General features: G+C 34.7%; 1 protein-coding gene across 1 annotated transcript in view; it reads left to right on the top strand.

Annotated features, from left to right (window-relative positions):
- Positions 1–14,485, top strand: part of LOC138698231 (uncharacterized) — a 33,859-nt gene extending 19,374 nt beyond the window's left edge. The window contains exon 2 of the mRNA XM_069824033.1: positions 7,858–14,485. Within this exon, the coding sequence (XP_069680134.1) occupies positions 8,149–12,411 (4,263 nt within the window). The 5' untranslated portion in view covers positions 7,858–8,148 and the 3' untranslated portion in view covers positions 12,412–14,485. The remainder of the gene's footprint in view (positions 1–7,857) is intronic.
- The last annotated feature ends 2,414 nt before the right edge of the window (positions 14,486–16,899 follow it).

Here is a 16,899-nt window from a genome sequence, read left to right as displayed (position 1 = left end):
GACATTTCATCCAGTACTTCATGAGCTTTTACTTCTACATTTTTATGTATGTACATCAAGGGCAGTCTATTTAATCTGTCTGCACTCATCGTGCTCCTCAAGTAAGTCTTCAAACATCGCAATGTTGAGAACGACCGTTCTGGTGTTGCTGTAGTTACAGGCAACGTGCAGAAAAGTTTCAGCGCCTTGCGAGTGCAGGGAAAAATAATTTCATTGCACCTGTTCAAAGATGATATAAAATCAGTAGGTATTGGGTGAAGATTTTTCTGATCACGGAAATTTCTTCTCCACATCTTCAATTCATTGAAGAAAGACTCTAGTGCTGCATCAACATCATTGGGCCACTGATTTACTATAGCCTCAACAGCAGTTTCTAAATCTTCATCTGATGCTCGCACTATGTTCTTAGGCAGAAAAGTTTGTATGGACTTTAGGATTCCCTTATGATTTAAAAACCTGTCCTTCAGCTGACTAATGAAATAGTCTAAGAAGAGGAGGAAAATTAAAAGCCTAAAATACTCTTCATGACTCTCTGTCTTGAAGTAAGAACGCTGTGTTTGTCTTCCTGCAGTTCTTGGAATTTAACATTTTAGCAAAGAGAATTTACGTGGAAAACTCTAATTCCTATGTACATTCACGAATTAAAATTAATAAATATTTTTGTTTCTTGTTTGGTGTTTTTCTCATAATTTCGGGAGGGGATATATCCCCTTAATCCCCCTCCTTGCATCCGCCCCTGGCCATAGCTAACACTGAAGTACAGTGCACAACTGTAGCATTCAAGTCAATGTGAATAAAATGACGCTCAAACTGTATTCGATACAAAAATCCGCGAATTCACTTGAAAATTCGACTTATGAACGTTATACTGATACCAGTACCTTTTAAAAATATCGGAGTTGGTGTGTTTCGCACGTTTTATTCATGAATACGTCCATAATAAGGTTGCTGTTAAGGTAAACGAGAATCAACATCTCTTCTTTTCGGAGACCCTGAAAACCCTTTACATTTCGCTGTGCTGGAAGAAGCAATCTTGTATGCCTTGAGAGTAAATATGTCGGTTGCTATAGTAAACATCCTGCTCTATCGTTTGCTAGCTGTTGCTTATAAGCCCGCTCCCATTTGCTCTGTATATGCATCGAGATTGCAAATTTTCTGTCTTTATTCAGATTCATTCGCGAATTTTTCCAATTTAACATGTCGAATGATGATTGGTGCTCAATTGAGATTTTAGTCTGGTTAGTAACGAATCATTTGACAGCACTGCGAACGTTCAATCGCTTCGAATTCTCGAATTACACTTCCTCGGCTGCAGTGCGATCCATCAATTCGTGTCTCAAATTCCCCCTCCCGTGTACCACTTGATGACGTCGCCCGCTCCAACTCAACGTCACTATGAATACATTGATCCTTCGTCTGTCGATTGCCGTTTACCTCATTGGAATATGTATTGTAATTCAGAAATTATAGGCATGGCAAAATTCATCTGAAAATGTGTCTGTCGACTTTCTGGAATGGCAACCTAGTACTGGACAGAACTTGTGTATTCACGTCAAAACGTTCGCCGGAGACTTTTTTTCAGGGACTATCTAACACTTGAGTCAGGAGGTCGTTGTTTGTCACTAGTACTGGCCTAACTGTGCAACCCTTCCGTTGAAAGAGACGGGCTTCCCGTACGGCGAAACTTGTCAACAACTTGTAACATCCGGTGTCACTCTGTGACGCCTTATGAAATATTCTACGAAAGCCAAGTGAAACATGTTTCAAATGTCGGCCATTTGCATGTCCAAGTACGTATGAACGGAAGTAATACTCCAAGATTAAAACGTATTCTTCTGTTATGAAAACCATAGTTGCAGCACTACGCCAAGCACTGAATCTACAGTTTGTCTCAATATTCTGGCAAATACATACTTGGTTGCCAGGGAAATGTGCGCAATAACAGAGCGATAATTTCAGTACTGTTTGTTTTCACACACACTATATGTGTTAGAGCAAAAACAGATTTTTAATAGGCCTAAATGTTTTATACATATGGTTATTACACTTCTCGATTATCTACTGTCAGAGCAATACTATGGTACTTTCTAATAGGCTTACTGATTTTTACATTGACAGTTGCTACAGTTTCCTAAATCATGCAAAGAAAATTTGAAAACACTCTTTGGTTTCTGAAATCAATTATGGAAATATAGCCTACATTATATCTAGTATATTAAGTTTTTTTTCATTTCAAATACCATCCCCTCCAAACCATTATAATAGAGAAAGTCTTAGTTTTGTGTGTGTGTGTGTGTTTTTATGTATGTGTGAGAGGATGTGAAAAAAAAATTGGTGGATACACATTCTAGCATGCAATTCTCTGACAAATTCAAAATCTCTCCTCTTATGCAAATACTTCAAACTTTGCACATTTCCTTAAACATGGGTTTAAATGGAAGTGTTCAAACCAGATGAGAGTAATTCACATGAAGTAGTTTTGTGAGATATTCCAATTGCGAAAGATTAAATTCATATAAGTACTGCCAATCTTAACTCATAGTTGCAGCCTTCAACAGTTAAGGAAACAATCATATTTACCACAAGATATATTAAGATAAAAAGGTGTGATAAATATAAGAAACTTAATCTTAATGATATTGTGGGATAGTCACGTCTACTTTGAAAACCTTCAATTAAGAGTATGGTAACATTTTGTAATCTTTACTGATTTTCTCATCGGATTTTCACAGATCGTGTTCGTTTTCCTTTCGTAAAATGTTGTGAATGCAACATAGTGTAGCAAGCATAATTGTATTTTGTTATTAAACCAAAAAAAAAAAAAAAAAAAAAAGAAGTATTGTCACAATTTGAACGAAAAATAACGGAATGAGATGGATTTAACCCTTGAATTGTTCTTATAAAAACTAACCAGTCACCCAAACGACGTCCCTAGGAAATTATACTACAAGGAGGAGTATTTGTAGTGTTGGCATAGGTAGTTTTAATTTCAATTTCTTTTTTAGTCCAATGGCAAGGTCCTTAATTTACAGCTACTCGCCCTTAATCTATGAGCGTGGCTCATAGATGTGGCTATAGTCTGCATAAATTGAATATTCTCTTTAAGATCAATGCATAGTTATCACTTTGGTTCAGTCATAAGATGTTTAGGGAGAAAGAATTTCCAGCGAACTTCATGCGCTGCGTGCTATACCACTGAATGAAAAAATATACTACATAAAATAGATTAATCCGCAGTACAATATAACCGTCCTTGAAGAATATATCCATTATGAAAACATGGACCCCTAATATTTAATACTGTATAATATATCTGCATATAATAGTTTAGCCCTTTGTGTAATGCAAACGTTCTTTAAAATATGATAAATATGCACATTATGCAAACGTTGCTTCATAAATTTTTAATATACGCTTCCACAAAATAGATTAATCCTCAGTACAATATAGTTATTCTTTAAAATCAGATGTAAAGGGACATCACTTTATTTTTACTAACATTTCTAATATTAACCTGGCTATACCTTTGGGTTAACGATTGAGAACCGGAAACACTGTTTGCTACCTCCTTCCACTACTGGAGTTCGATGATACTGACGTAATATACAAACAAATCACTTTACTAGGTATAGGAGGGAAGAAAAGTAGTTTATCCATTTACGTAAACTAGGAAATATCACGCTTTTGAGTTTGATACTTTTCATTGGGTTTTTGTTTAATCAAAATACAGTACAGTATTAACAATGAGTGTTTTTACTCACGAACTGAGCTGTCCACGCCGACGTATTCATTATGCATTGTATATTATACTGTCTACAGCACATTAGTGTACACTATAGAGAATGAAGTTAAATTGAAAAATAATCATAATATGAATATTTAAACACATTTTTGAAAATGGTGGCCGTTTATTTCGATACAGGCTTCAGTTCTAATGTGCACATTATCGCACTATACTATTGTACGTAATTCCAATTACCAGATTCGTACTTCGTATCAGTAACTCATGTTCAAATAATTCTGTACATACCCTATAAAAGAGTACCTTACGTACTGTAAATTCAATCTTCACTTCTGCCCGATCCGAAAAGATAAAATTACTCAGACATGCTATCTACTGTCCGTCCAAGTGGTTATGTCGCAGCGTCGTAAAAAGGGAGGAAATCACGTGACAGTTAATTACTTAACGAGGCCCTTTTATTGAAGTTATTTAAAACAGTTGTATAATATTACGTAGACGTCCAATTCCTAACAGAAATTAATGTTCTCAGAAAAGAGCTAAGACAGCCCAGCCACTAGTCTTTACAGAGAGGCGAATAGAAGCAGGTGAGGGAAACCAGGATGCGACGTAGGCAAACTGACGACAGTATTTGTGCGAAAATGATTCAATATTGAAAGCTCTTTTGTCACTGGAAAACGCGAACATATTTTTATAACGTACTGTTTACTATGATCGTAAGGCAACTATGACTGTATATGCGGTCTTGGATCTGTGTGGAGGATGATTGAACTTCATTAGTAGAAGGAGTGGGAGTGAAGTACATTCAAAAACTCAGGTACAATAAAAATTGAAGTAAAAATAAAATGATGTCCCTGTATATGTCCATACATGTTAAATACATATATAGTGCATACATTTTATCTTTCCATGCTCGCGGACGTAGAACAGAAGCCACAGAACACAGCGCAGCTGTCCACATGCGAGTGTGAAAAAGATCAAATGTATTCACTGTAATATGCTTGCACGAAATATATTCATTTCCAATGCAATACAACGGTGCAACACGTTCTTATCGAGGTCATTGAAATCTGTCACTTGATAATGTCGCTTGACTGCTTTCCTAAGAGAAGAAAATTTCACGAGATGTTCCGTAGATTTTAGCGCTTCCTCGAAACCTTATTCAGAGTTCATTTGGAAATTTCACACATTTTTGCAGTTAGATCTTGAGACTTTCTAAAATATATTTTGTCGGGATGTTCCGCAAGATCTTTAAGAAAATTATATACATTGTAAACGGCTTTTTGCAGTGACTTCGCAAATCAGATTGTCCCATTCGTTTGCCTTTTTTAACTGTAGATAGCAGATGATTCAGCCTCGCCCTCCAGAATGCCAAAATGAGAATAAATGAAACTAGCTAAATAAAAATGAATAATGAAACAATGCAATATACACGAATTTAAAAAGCAATGACACTGCACAATTAACACGCTGCTTTCAATACAGCTATCGGTAAATGACCGATGTTTTCCTTATACACATAAGCACCACCACTTGACACCGCGTGACCTATGTTGATTCAAGACGTGTGGGCTGAGGTAGAGATAACACATACACTCGCAACATCGCACTAAGTATTAATGTTCGCGGGACGGAGGGGGGAACCTTTGGATTTGACCTTCAGATGCATTTTCTACTGACGCGGAGTATAGTGTCGAAAAGTTTAGACCTTTAGTTCTTAGAGACTATCAAGTCCACGCCTGTGGAATAACGGTCAGCGCGTCTGGCCGCGAAACCAGTTGGCCCGGGTTCGAATCCAGGTCGGGGCAAGTTACCTGGTTGAGGTTTTTTCCGGGGTTTTCCCTCAACCCAATACGAGCAAATGCTGGGTAACTTTCGGTGGATCCCGGACTCATTTCACCGGCATTATCACCATCTCATTCAGACGCTAAATAATCTAGATGTTGATACAGCGTCGTAAAATAACCCAATAAAATAAATAGAGACTATCCAGTGTTCATTTGCACCTGCTCCGAACAAAGAAATTTTCCACAATAATATTATTCCACAGAAAACGTAATTCCAAGAATAGAAGACACGCAGTTGGTTGCCTGTTTAAAGCTATATTGTGTAGTGAATCTTATACCCTTTAGCAACTTTATTGAAAACAAAATTTTCAGTCTTTGGTGTATTGTTAAAAATTACTTAACCAGGTTCTTTAATCGAAACTTCTACACAACAAAATTAATAAAGGAATGGTTTTATTCGAATATTATTTCTCTTAACACTGCTAAAACTACAGTTATTCAGTTTTAAGTAAATCTTATAAATTGTCTAATTTCCCCCCCCCCCTAAACCTTAAACTACACAATTTTGGTTGTTCCACAATTTGCTGTAATTGTTTAATTAATTACAGGCCTAAATTAATCTTCAGAGGTTACATATTTAGGAATCGTTATCGAGAAACATTTGAAATGGGACAAATAAATCAACTACCTTTTGTAACAAATTACGTAGAATTATATATTACTTTGCTCAGTTACGAAATTACTTGCCAATGGTTGTACTACATACAGTTTTCCTTGCCTTATTTCAGTCTATATCCCAATATGGAGTATTACATTGGGGTAGTACTTATAAAACTAACCTTAATTCACTAGATTTATTACAGAGAAGAATAATTAAAATATGTATAAAAACCTATTGATTATTATTATTATTATCCTACCGAAAAACTGTTTTTAGAATTTAAAGTCTTGAAAACACATCAAATTTATATCAATGCATTTTTAAATTTTATACATAAAAACCACATATATTTCAGACCATATAGGTCTACTCACAAACATAAAACCAAAGGCATGGATACAATACATTTGTTTGAACCCAAGTGTTAACGAGTACTGCTTCCAACAACCACAGTACTAATATCGGCCATAAAATTTATCATCATTATCCTCGTCATCATAATCATCATGGGTTGGGTCCTTATGATACGTTCCGGTTCCAAACTAGGGAAAAAGTTATGTTGCTCCCGTCATCGTTTTTTCAGATGTCCTCTACTTCGCCGTCCATCTGTTGAGTTGTAGTGAAGAATTTATGGGATCTATTTGTGTCCATTCTTAAATCATTATTTAAATATTTTTCTGGAGTATTTTGAATCGATTCATTTAAATTAAATGTAGCCTACTAAGTTCTGATCTAATTACTTCATTTGAAATTTTGTCTAAGAGTCTTCTGCCTGCTACTGGACTCAAAAATTTAATCTCGGCTCTTTGAATTCTTTGTTGTTGTTTTGTCAAGACCAAACATTCAGAGCCATAGAGTAGCATTGGGACCGTCATTACTTTGTAGAATTTCATCAATGTTTCTTTTCTTGCCTTGTTCAGGAAGATTCGTTTTAATGTGTCGCACACTCTTTGGAATAATGTTAGTTTTATATCAACATCTTGTTTATTTATTGCTACATTAAAACCTAGGTAATTAAAATGTCCCAGTTGTTCTAAAGGAGAATTATCCAACACAATTTTGGTTGTTATCTGATTCTTTCCTACAAAATTCAAATAACTTTTGTTTTTCTTTTGAGATTTGGTGATTATAATTCATTATTTTAGACAAGATAATATACAGCCTCATGGAGGTTATCTTTGTTAAAGAATTTATAAGAAATTAATAGAGATATATTCACATCTATTTACCTCCAACTGTTTGAAATTTAAAAAAGTATGTAAGCAGTTTGTTATGAGTAATTATTAGTTTTTAGATATTATTTTATCGTATCGAATCCTCCCCTGAGCACGATAACACGTTCTTTCAGGGGAATGCTAGAATTTTGTAAATTTAAAATTTATTTGTATTGTATTTTTTGGCAATAATTATTATATAATTATTATTATTATTATTATTATTATTATTATTATTATTATTATTATTATTACCATTATTATATATATATATATGATATACTACGATGTATTGTATTGTAATACTTCATTGATAAAACGTTGAATAATGTAATCAGTAACTTACTCTTGAAACTAAAAACTAAATATTGCAGTTTATTACGCTCTGCATTTGCGTATTCACAATGAACGTATTATTGCACTCTGTTCTAATACTTCCGACAAATTCTGTTACAGAAAAACTTATCAGCAGAACATCATCTCAGCAAGATATACTGTTTTGACCGGCATCACTTGAAGTAGCACTCATTGTAAATGTCTACCAATAATCGATAAACATCTCAGCATGGTAAACTTCATACGAAATTTGATCTTTTGTATTGTTTAAAATATTCACGGAGAAGTGTTACTACTGATGTCTGTAATTTTAGAACATCTTCACTGTAATACTATGTATTCTAAAAGTTTATCAACTTCAGTATCACATTAAGTTATGTGTAATTTGTAAGATGTTCCAGATATTCATGAATGAATCTAAATACTCCAACAATGTCGCATAATTCTGAAACATCACAATCACAATTCATCCAGCCGCCTAAAACATCAGACACTACGAATGCAATAACATCTCAGGAGTTGAAAAAATCAGCTTCAGACTTCTCAAGACAATCTACAGAACTAGATGATCCAAATGTGTCAAATAACTCAATGATATCTCAAGAATCGAAAATATTGTTCGGCTTACTGTCCAAGAGACTATCTCCATCAAATGATTCAAATGTAATCTCTTCAGGATTACAGCACTCACACGAAACTTCACATTTAGGACATAAGAGAAAATTCACTATGAAGAATGTTGCAACAGAGTCACCAACAAGAATAGATGAATTTTCAATTACACATACGGTGTTAAAGCAAAGCTCAAGTTCAGCAGAAATAATACATAAAAATGAATTTGAAAGAAAATCTGTTTTCAAAGAAATATCTGAAACTTGTGTTCAAGAATTAACAATACCAGAAAATAAAGGAGCTTTTCCCAAAACACAATATCTTTCACAAAGCGATTCTGTAAAAATAAAAATGAATCGAGCAGATACAGAGGTCGGCGGTAATGAAAGTGTTTCAGCTGAAATGACAGCGTGTCTAACTCAACAAAAAGAGCAAGAAACATTAAGGTTACTACAGGAGTTTAAGGATGTCCTATCACAATGGAAAATATCTATTGAAATAAAGGAAAATTCAAAACAAACGTCACAAACGGTGCCAGTAGCGACAGGTATCGAAAGTGTAACAAACAATCATACAGTTCTTGATATCTCTCCAGAATCAGAGGATACATTGTGCTTGGTGCAAGAGTTGTTGGATGAACTTAATGAATCGGAAAATGCTTTTCAATCAAAGACATGTTTTCAAATGGATAGTGCACCTAATGAAGCAACAGTCATGGTCCCACAAAGAACAGATACATCATCTGCAGTGAAAGAATTCTTTAGCGACCGGTTGAACACACAATATACCGAGACAACTAAAGACAATTCAGAAGAAACTGATAAAGAAGCAGATATGAGAAGACCTCCATATCCTCTAAGACCAACAGATGACGAAGTTCAGCCTGAGTATCGTAATATGCATGGTTCATATGTAAGAAAAACTGAAGAAGCAGCATTAGATGTCGGAAACATGGGTGATGGTAGGTTTCGATCTCCTCGAAGACTAAAAGATTACGACAAAGTTCTGCGTGGTTGTCATAATATGAATGGTTCACCTGCAAAGACAAATGATGCAGCAACAGAGGTTGGAAGAATGGGATATTATGAACGTCGATCTCATCTACGACGAAGAAATGACGATGGAGGAAAGTATGATTATTGTAATATATATGATTCACCCGTAAGAAGAAACGAAGCAGCATTAGCAACAGATGTCGGAGTCGTGAGAAGTTGCAGATTTCAATCTCCACTCGGATCAGGAAATTACGAAGAAATTCTACCTGATTATCGTAATATATATGATTCATCCATAAAAGGAAATGAAACAGCAGCGGCAGCATCAGAGATTGAAATCGTAAGAGATTACGAAGAAGTTTTGTCTGATTATCGTCATATGTTTGTTTCATCCGTAAGAAAAAATAAAGTAGCAGCAACAACCGTCGAAAGCATGAGAGACCGTCTTCTAAGACCAAAAGTTTGTGATGAAATTCTGTCTCAGTATCTTAATATGTACGGTTCATCTGTAAAAGGAAACGAAAAAGCAACAGCTGAGGTTGGGAGCATGAAAGACTGTAGAGCTCGATCTGCTCTAAGATTTAGTTACGATGATGGACTAAATGATTATTACATGTGTGTTTCACCATTAAGAAGAAACGAAGTAGCAGCAGAGGCGAGAGGTATGAGAGATGGCAGACCACGATCTCCTCTGAGACCAAGAGATTACGGCGAAGTCCTACCTGGTTATTTTAATATAAATGGTCAGGTCACAAGTAGAAACGAAACTGCAGCAGCATCAGAGGTCGAAAACGTAAGAGGTTTTAGGCCTCGACGTCCTTTAAGACCAAACAATTACGATGAGACCCTGTCTGATTACAGTAATATGTACGATTCTTCAGTAGTAGGAAGAAATGAAAAAGCAGAAGCTACCGTAAGTACTAGAGATTTTAGTCATCGAATTCCTCTAAGACCAGAAGATTACTACGAAGTTCAGTATGATTATCAGAAAATGCCTGCGTCTCTAAGAAGAAATGAAGAAACTGCACACGTCGAAAGAATGAGAGATTGTAGATCTCTAACTTCTTTAGGAACAAGGAATGACGATGGAGGAATGCATCCTTATCGTACTCTAGCAACATGTGGAGGAGCAGCAGACTTCGGAAGAGTGAGAGATTTTAGAGCTCAACCTCTTCTAAGACCAAGAGATTACTCCGAAGTATTGTGTGATTGTCATAATACGTGTGATTCTTCCATAAGACGAAATGAAGCAACAGCAGAAGTTGGAAACATGAGAGATAGTGGACCTCGAGCTCCGTTAGGACCAAGTGATGACAATGGAGGATTATATGATTATCTGAAAAAAATATATGGTCCACCCGTAAGAAGTTATGAAGAAGCAGCAATAGACATCGGAGACATAAGAGATTATAGATTTCGATTTGCACTAAGACCACGAGATTACGACGCTCTTCAGCCTGATTACCGTAACATATATGGTCCATTCATAAGGGAAAGTGAAGCTATGACGGCAGCAACAACAGCAGCGAAACGGGACGAAAGCGTGAGAGATTCTAGATCTCAATCTTCTTCAAGACCAAAAGGTGAAGATAGAGGACTCCCTGATTATCGTGATAAATATAGAACATCCGTAAGAGGAAAGAAAGAAAAACTAGCAGAGATTGAAAGAGAGAGAGATTATAGACTTGAATCTCCCTTGAAACCAAGAGATGATGGTAGAGAACTGCACGACTATCAGAGGCATCCTTTACAAATAGCAGCGGTAGCAACACCTGATGAATTACATTCTTTTCGAGAGAGGATAGATAAACATCAAAATTTAAAAGCACCATGGCAATTCCTTGATAAGTCAATGATGGGAATGTATCCTAAGCTTTTAAGTAGAGACATAGCCTTTAAAAATGCATTTACAAACTCTATACCTCCTATATTTGTGCATCTCTTTCGATCTAATATTTTCACTGGAAATTTGGTGGCACCTAATATTCACATTCCTGACCAGGAAGAAGATATGCCGTGGCCAAATGAACCATTCTCGTCACCTGTTGCACTATTATCACCATTATCTATTTCGCCAAATCAACAATTAGATGAAATTTCACAAGAGGAATTGTTCGAACCAACTAATTTAACGGAGACGGTGTTACCTGCAGAGTTCCAACAATCAAATGAGGTGACACTTCCATCTACGTCAATACAAATTTTCGAATCGACGCAATCACCAACACCAATACTATCTACGGAGCCTCAACAGTCGGGTAAAATTGTACATCTACTTGCATTAGCACAAACTGAAACGGAACAGACGCCTAAAAAACTGTTATCTCATTCTCAAGAGTCGGCTGAAATGACACATTCATCTGCACAAACACAGGTGTTTGAACATACTGAGTCATATACAACAATGATATCTACCAAGTTTCAACAGTCAAGTGAAGTTGTAGATTCACATGCACTAACACAAGATGAAGCAGAACAAACACGTAAAATATTGCTGTCGCCTGTATGCCAAGAGTCGATTAAAGTGACGCATTCACCTGCATCAACACAGGTTTTTGAATCAACTCGGTCACCTATAACATTACTATCTATCGAGTCTCAACAGTCTCATGAAGTTGTACATTCACCTTTATTAGCAAAGTATGAAGCGGGACAGATGCCTGAAAAAATGCTGTCTCCTACATCTCAAGTGCCTGCTGAAGTGACGAATTCATCTGTACTAGCACAGGATAAAGTGGAACAGACTCCTGAAACAATGCTATCATCTGCATCCCAAGATTCGGCTGAATTAACGCATTTATCTGTACCAACACAGATTCTTGAATCAACTCAACTACCTACAACAATGTTATCTAACGAGTGTCAACAATCGGGTGAAGTTGTACATTCACCTGCATTAGCAAAATATGAAGCGGAACAGATACCTGAAAAAATGCCATCTCCCGAATCTCAAGAATTCACTAAAGTGACAGATTTATCTGTACCAACACAGGTCTTTGAATCACTGCAGTCATCTACAACAGTTTTATGTACCAAATCTGAACCGGAACAGAAAACTAATCAATGATGTCTTTTGAATCTTAAGAGTGACAAAGTAGCATATTCACCAACACCGACACTGGTCCTTGAACCAACGCAGCCACCTGAAACAACGCTATCTATCGAGTTTCAACAGTTAAAGTTGTATATTGATCTGTACTAGAACATAATAAAGCATCTGAAATAATTCCAAGAATTGCCTCAAGTGATACATTCACACCAATCTTCTTGAACGAGCTAAGTATCTTGTAATAATATTTTCTACAGAGTTTCAATAGTTACAGGAAGTTTAATATTCACCTGTAATACCACAGCATGAAGCAAATAGGACATCTTAAACAATGTTATCTTCTAAATCTTGGTAGTGTATTGAATTGGCACATCCACCTTCACAAATATAGATGCTTCAATCAACGTATTTACATGAAACAGTATCATCTTCTGAACATGACAGCTGAACTGGTACATTCATTTGCATCAGTACATGTAAGTGAAACAACACGTGCATCAGAAGCAATACTATATTATGAATCCAAACATTCGCCTGAAATAGTGCATTAACCCCAACCAGTGTACCGCTTGAACAAATACTAATCTGATTAAAAAGTCATCTGAACTCGGAAGTACAGTTAAACTGTCAGCTAAACCAGATACCTCTCATCGAATAAAAGAATCGGAGACAGGGATGTCTCTTGCTAAATATAATTTTGTGTAAGGAAAGTCAAGTAATCGAAGAGTTCTGTGATTATGAACTGAGAAACAATAGTATCTGTACTCTATTTTTTATTATGTAAGTAGTTAGTGTTCATTTAATGCTTGTTTCTTTGAGTTAATTTCCAAATTTTTACATTTTTATAACTTTTGAAAAGTAATATATTATAGTGGAGCCCAACTAATTCAGACTTCACTAATTCGGAAAGCTCTAATTTCTTTTATTAGACATTTGAAGATTAATATTTTACAGAGTGAAAGTAGAAATAAGTGGAAAGAGTGAAAAATTTAGTAATAAATTACATAATCCAACATAACACTAATTTAGATACATCAACGAACTATCACAAATTTGATTTTGCCTTGAAATAAATGCGTCATGCTGTACCTAAAGAAACGCAATACAAACAGACGCAGACAACACTTATCTCTCTCTTTAAATCAGTATGAAAATTCGAAAGCCAATACTGGATTTGTGCAGTAATTGAATTGTTCTGAAGTACTTCAAGCTCATTCTTTTGTAAATTAATGTTTTGTGTTCAATATGTTCATAAAAGCAAGACACAATATACAATTCCTGTACAGTAATCGACTTGGACTGAAGAACTACAAGCTCATTCTCTTTTTTAATTGTTTTTGTTCAATTTATTGTAAAAGCTAACAGTTGTAATTTCTGTGCAATAATTGACTTCGACTAAAGAACTTCAACCTCATTCTTTTTTAATTAATATTTTGTATTGCATATGTTTGTAATAGTATATTATGATACACGGTTGGAAAGTGCTTTTTAAAAATCGAGGAAAATTTTGAAAAAGGAGCAGAGAAAATTGTTCAACTTCCGAGATTTTGTAATTCACTTCACAAACTTGTATTCTACAGCATTTTTAAAAATCTTAATATACAGTACGTACATTACACTATGAATACCTGACTGAAGGTTAGCAATCTGGCGTACGTACAAACTTCACCATCAAGTTCAATGTCAGGGAGTAAAAATGATTCAGATACTTGTAATATTTCATGTTCAATTGGAATAATTTTTATTTATCTTTGTTGAGTGAAGTTTGAATTTGTTTAACTAAAGTTCAGTACATTTCAAATGCAGTGATTTGTTTCGTATTAGTTTAATCAACTGTCCGAAGACAGGTCTGAACATCACAAGTGATACCAACAAGGCACCATTTACAAGGCAACTAGGCAAGGAGATAATGGGGTAGGGTGGCCAGTTCCTTTATCCCTCCATTTCATACATCGCCGATTAGCTACATATTACACTAATCAGATTTCAGATGCATACAAACAATTGTTATTCTTCTGACAAATATCGTCAAGTGAGTTTACTGCCTGACAATAGATGTACAAATCAGCCAGAACATCAATCAGAGTATTGTTTTGTATAATGTATATTAATTAATATTGCCTTTTGCGTATGAATTTTACATACTTTGTACGATTGTAGCATATATAGAAGGCAGTGGTTTCCATTACAACTCTACAGCAGTTATTTGTAATATTTCAACATACTTTTCTAGTTAATATTTAGTATTTGACGAGAAATAAATCTATAATATACTTTTCTAGGTTGGCAACTCTGAATTAAGTAAAATCAACTTTCAATCATGGTGGCCATTTGCTGTAACGACACGAAAACACTTTATCGTGCAAAAAAGTTAGTTACAGTATGTACTTCTTTGTAGTAATTGACTTGGATTAAAGAGCTTCAAGCTCATTCTTTCTTTAATTAATGTTTTCTGTTCAATATGTTTACAAAAGCAAGTTATAGTATGTGTTTCATGTGCAGTACTTCACTTGACTAAAGAGCTTCAAGCTCATTCTTCTTTTAATTAATATTTTGTGTTCAATATGTTTCTAAAAGCAAATTATATTATGTGTTTCATGTGTAGTAATTCACTCTGACTAAAGAACTTCAAGATCATTCTTCTTTTAATTAATATTTTGTGTTCAATATGTTTCTAAAAGCAAGTTATATTATGTGTTTCATGTGCAGTAATTCACTTGGACTAAAGAGCTTAAAGTTCATTATTTTTTTATTATTGTTTTGTGTTCAATATATTTGTAAAACCTAGTTACAATATGTACTTCCTGTGCAGTAATTGACTTGGACTAAAGAACTTGAAACTCTTCTCTTTTAATTAATCATTTGTGTTCAATATGTTTGTAAAAGCAAGTTATAGTATGTACTTCATGTGCTTGGACTAAAGAGCTTGAAGCTCATTCTTCTTTTAATTAATATTTTGTATTCAATATGTTTCTGAAAGCAAGTTATAGCATGTGTTTCATGTGTAGTAATTCACTTGGACTAAAGAGCTTGAAGCTCATTCTTCTTTTAATTAATATTTTGTGTTCAATATGTTTCTAAAAGCAAGTTATATTGTGTGTTTCATGTGCAATAATTCACTTGGACTAAAGAGCTTGAAGCTCATTCTTCTTTTAATTAATATTTTGTGTTCAATATGTTTCTAAAAGCAAGTTACAGTATGTACTTCATGTGCTTGGACTAAAGCGCTTGAAGCTCATTCTCCTTTTAATTAATATTTTGTGTTCAATATGTTTCTAAAAGCAAGTTATAGTATGTGTTTCATGTGCAGTAATTCACTTGGACTAAAGAACTTGAAGCTGATTTTTTTTTTTTAACTTATGTTTGTGTGCAATATGTTTGTAAAAGATAGTCACAGTATGTAGCCTAGGTACTTTCTGTGCAGCAATTAACTTGGACAAAAGAACTTCAAGATTAGTCTTTTGACATTTATGTTTTATATTGCATATGTTTGTAATAGGTAATTGAACTAGTGTATGTAATTCCTTTGCAGTTATTGATTTGCACTAACGAACTTGAAACTATTTTCTTAAATTAACATATTACATCCCATATGTTTATAAAATAGAACGATTAAACAATAAGTTTGTAATTAAACAACTGTTTCCATACAATGTTTTTTTTTTAATTGTGAAAATAATACTGTTCCAATAAATTCTCTAGAATTTGGACTTTCAGTAATTCAGATTACATTTTCTCCGATTAATTTCGGATTAGGTTGGTTCAGTTGGTTATACTGTATATACAATGTATAGGCCTAAGTGTCAATTCATATGATTATTTTTGTTTTACTTACATTCTGTCGTAATTACCTTAAGGGATTGATATGCTAAAGTAATTCATAGAGAAGACACATTTCAGTAATATAATAAATGTATTTTTAAATTTAAAGAATTCTAATACATAAATAATATCCTAGCCTTATCATAACAAAAATATAAGATTCATAACATGCATATTGGGATAGATCAGTCAGCTGATGCTTTCAACTGTAATTTAAAAGGAACATTAAATAAAGGGTTATAGGTGTAATTTGTATGCTGTAAAATGAAGTTTGCGGGCCTTTCGTCCACTAGGCTACCTTCTGTCCACAATTTCTGTCCATTACCTTTCGTCCATGTTCTCTTGTCCACAACCGATTGGTCCATACAATTTACGTCCATCCATACATTCTGTCCACATATTTTATGTCCATAACCTTTTGGTCCATCTTAGAATACATACGTATTTGTCTTTCCCACCTACAATTACAACACCGTAAACATGGTTATGGAATGTGTACGAAGCAGTTTTGAGTGAGGAACAGAGGCTTAACAATGCCGTCGAGATTGGCATAGTAAATTAAAAAAAAACTCATGGTTCATCATTCCAGATTTGGAAGTTTTTGGAAGTCTTGTTGGATGAACATGAATCAAATCAGCAGGTGATTACTCAACCTTTAGGGAGGCCGAGACGTAGATGGGAAGA

The sequence above is a fragment of the Periplaneta americana genome, chromosome 4 (genome assembly GCF_040183065.1).
Source record: "Periplaneta americana isolate PAMFEO1 chromosome 4, P.americana_PAMFEO1_priV1, whole genome shotgun sequence".
Taxonomy (NCBI): Eukaryota; Metazoa; Arthropoda; class Insecta; order Blattodea; family Blattidae; genus Periplaneta; species Periplaneta americana.
The sequence above is the reverse complement of the archived record's forward strand: the minus strand, read 5'-3'. Positions and strand labels throughout refer to the sequence as shown.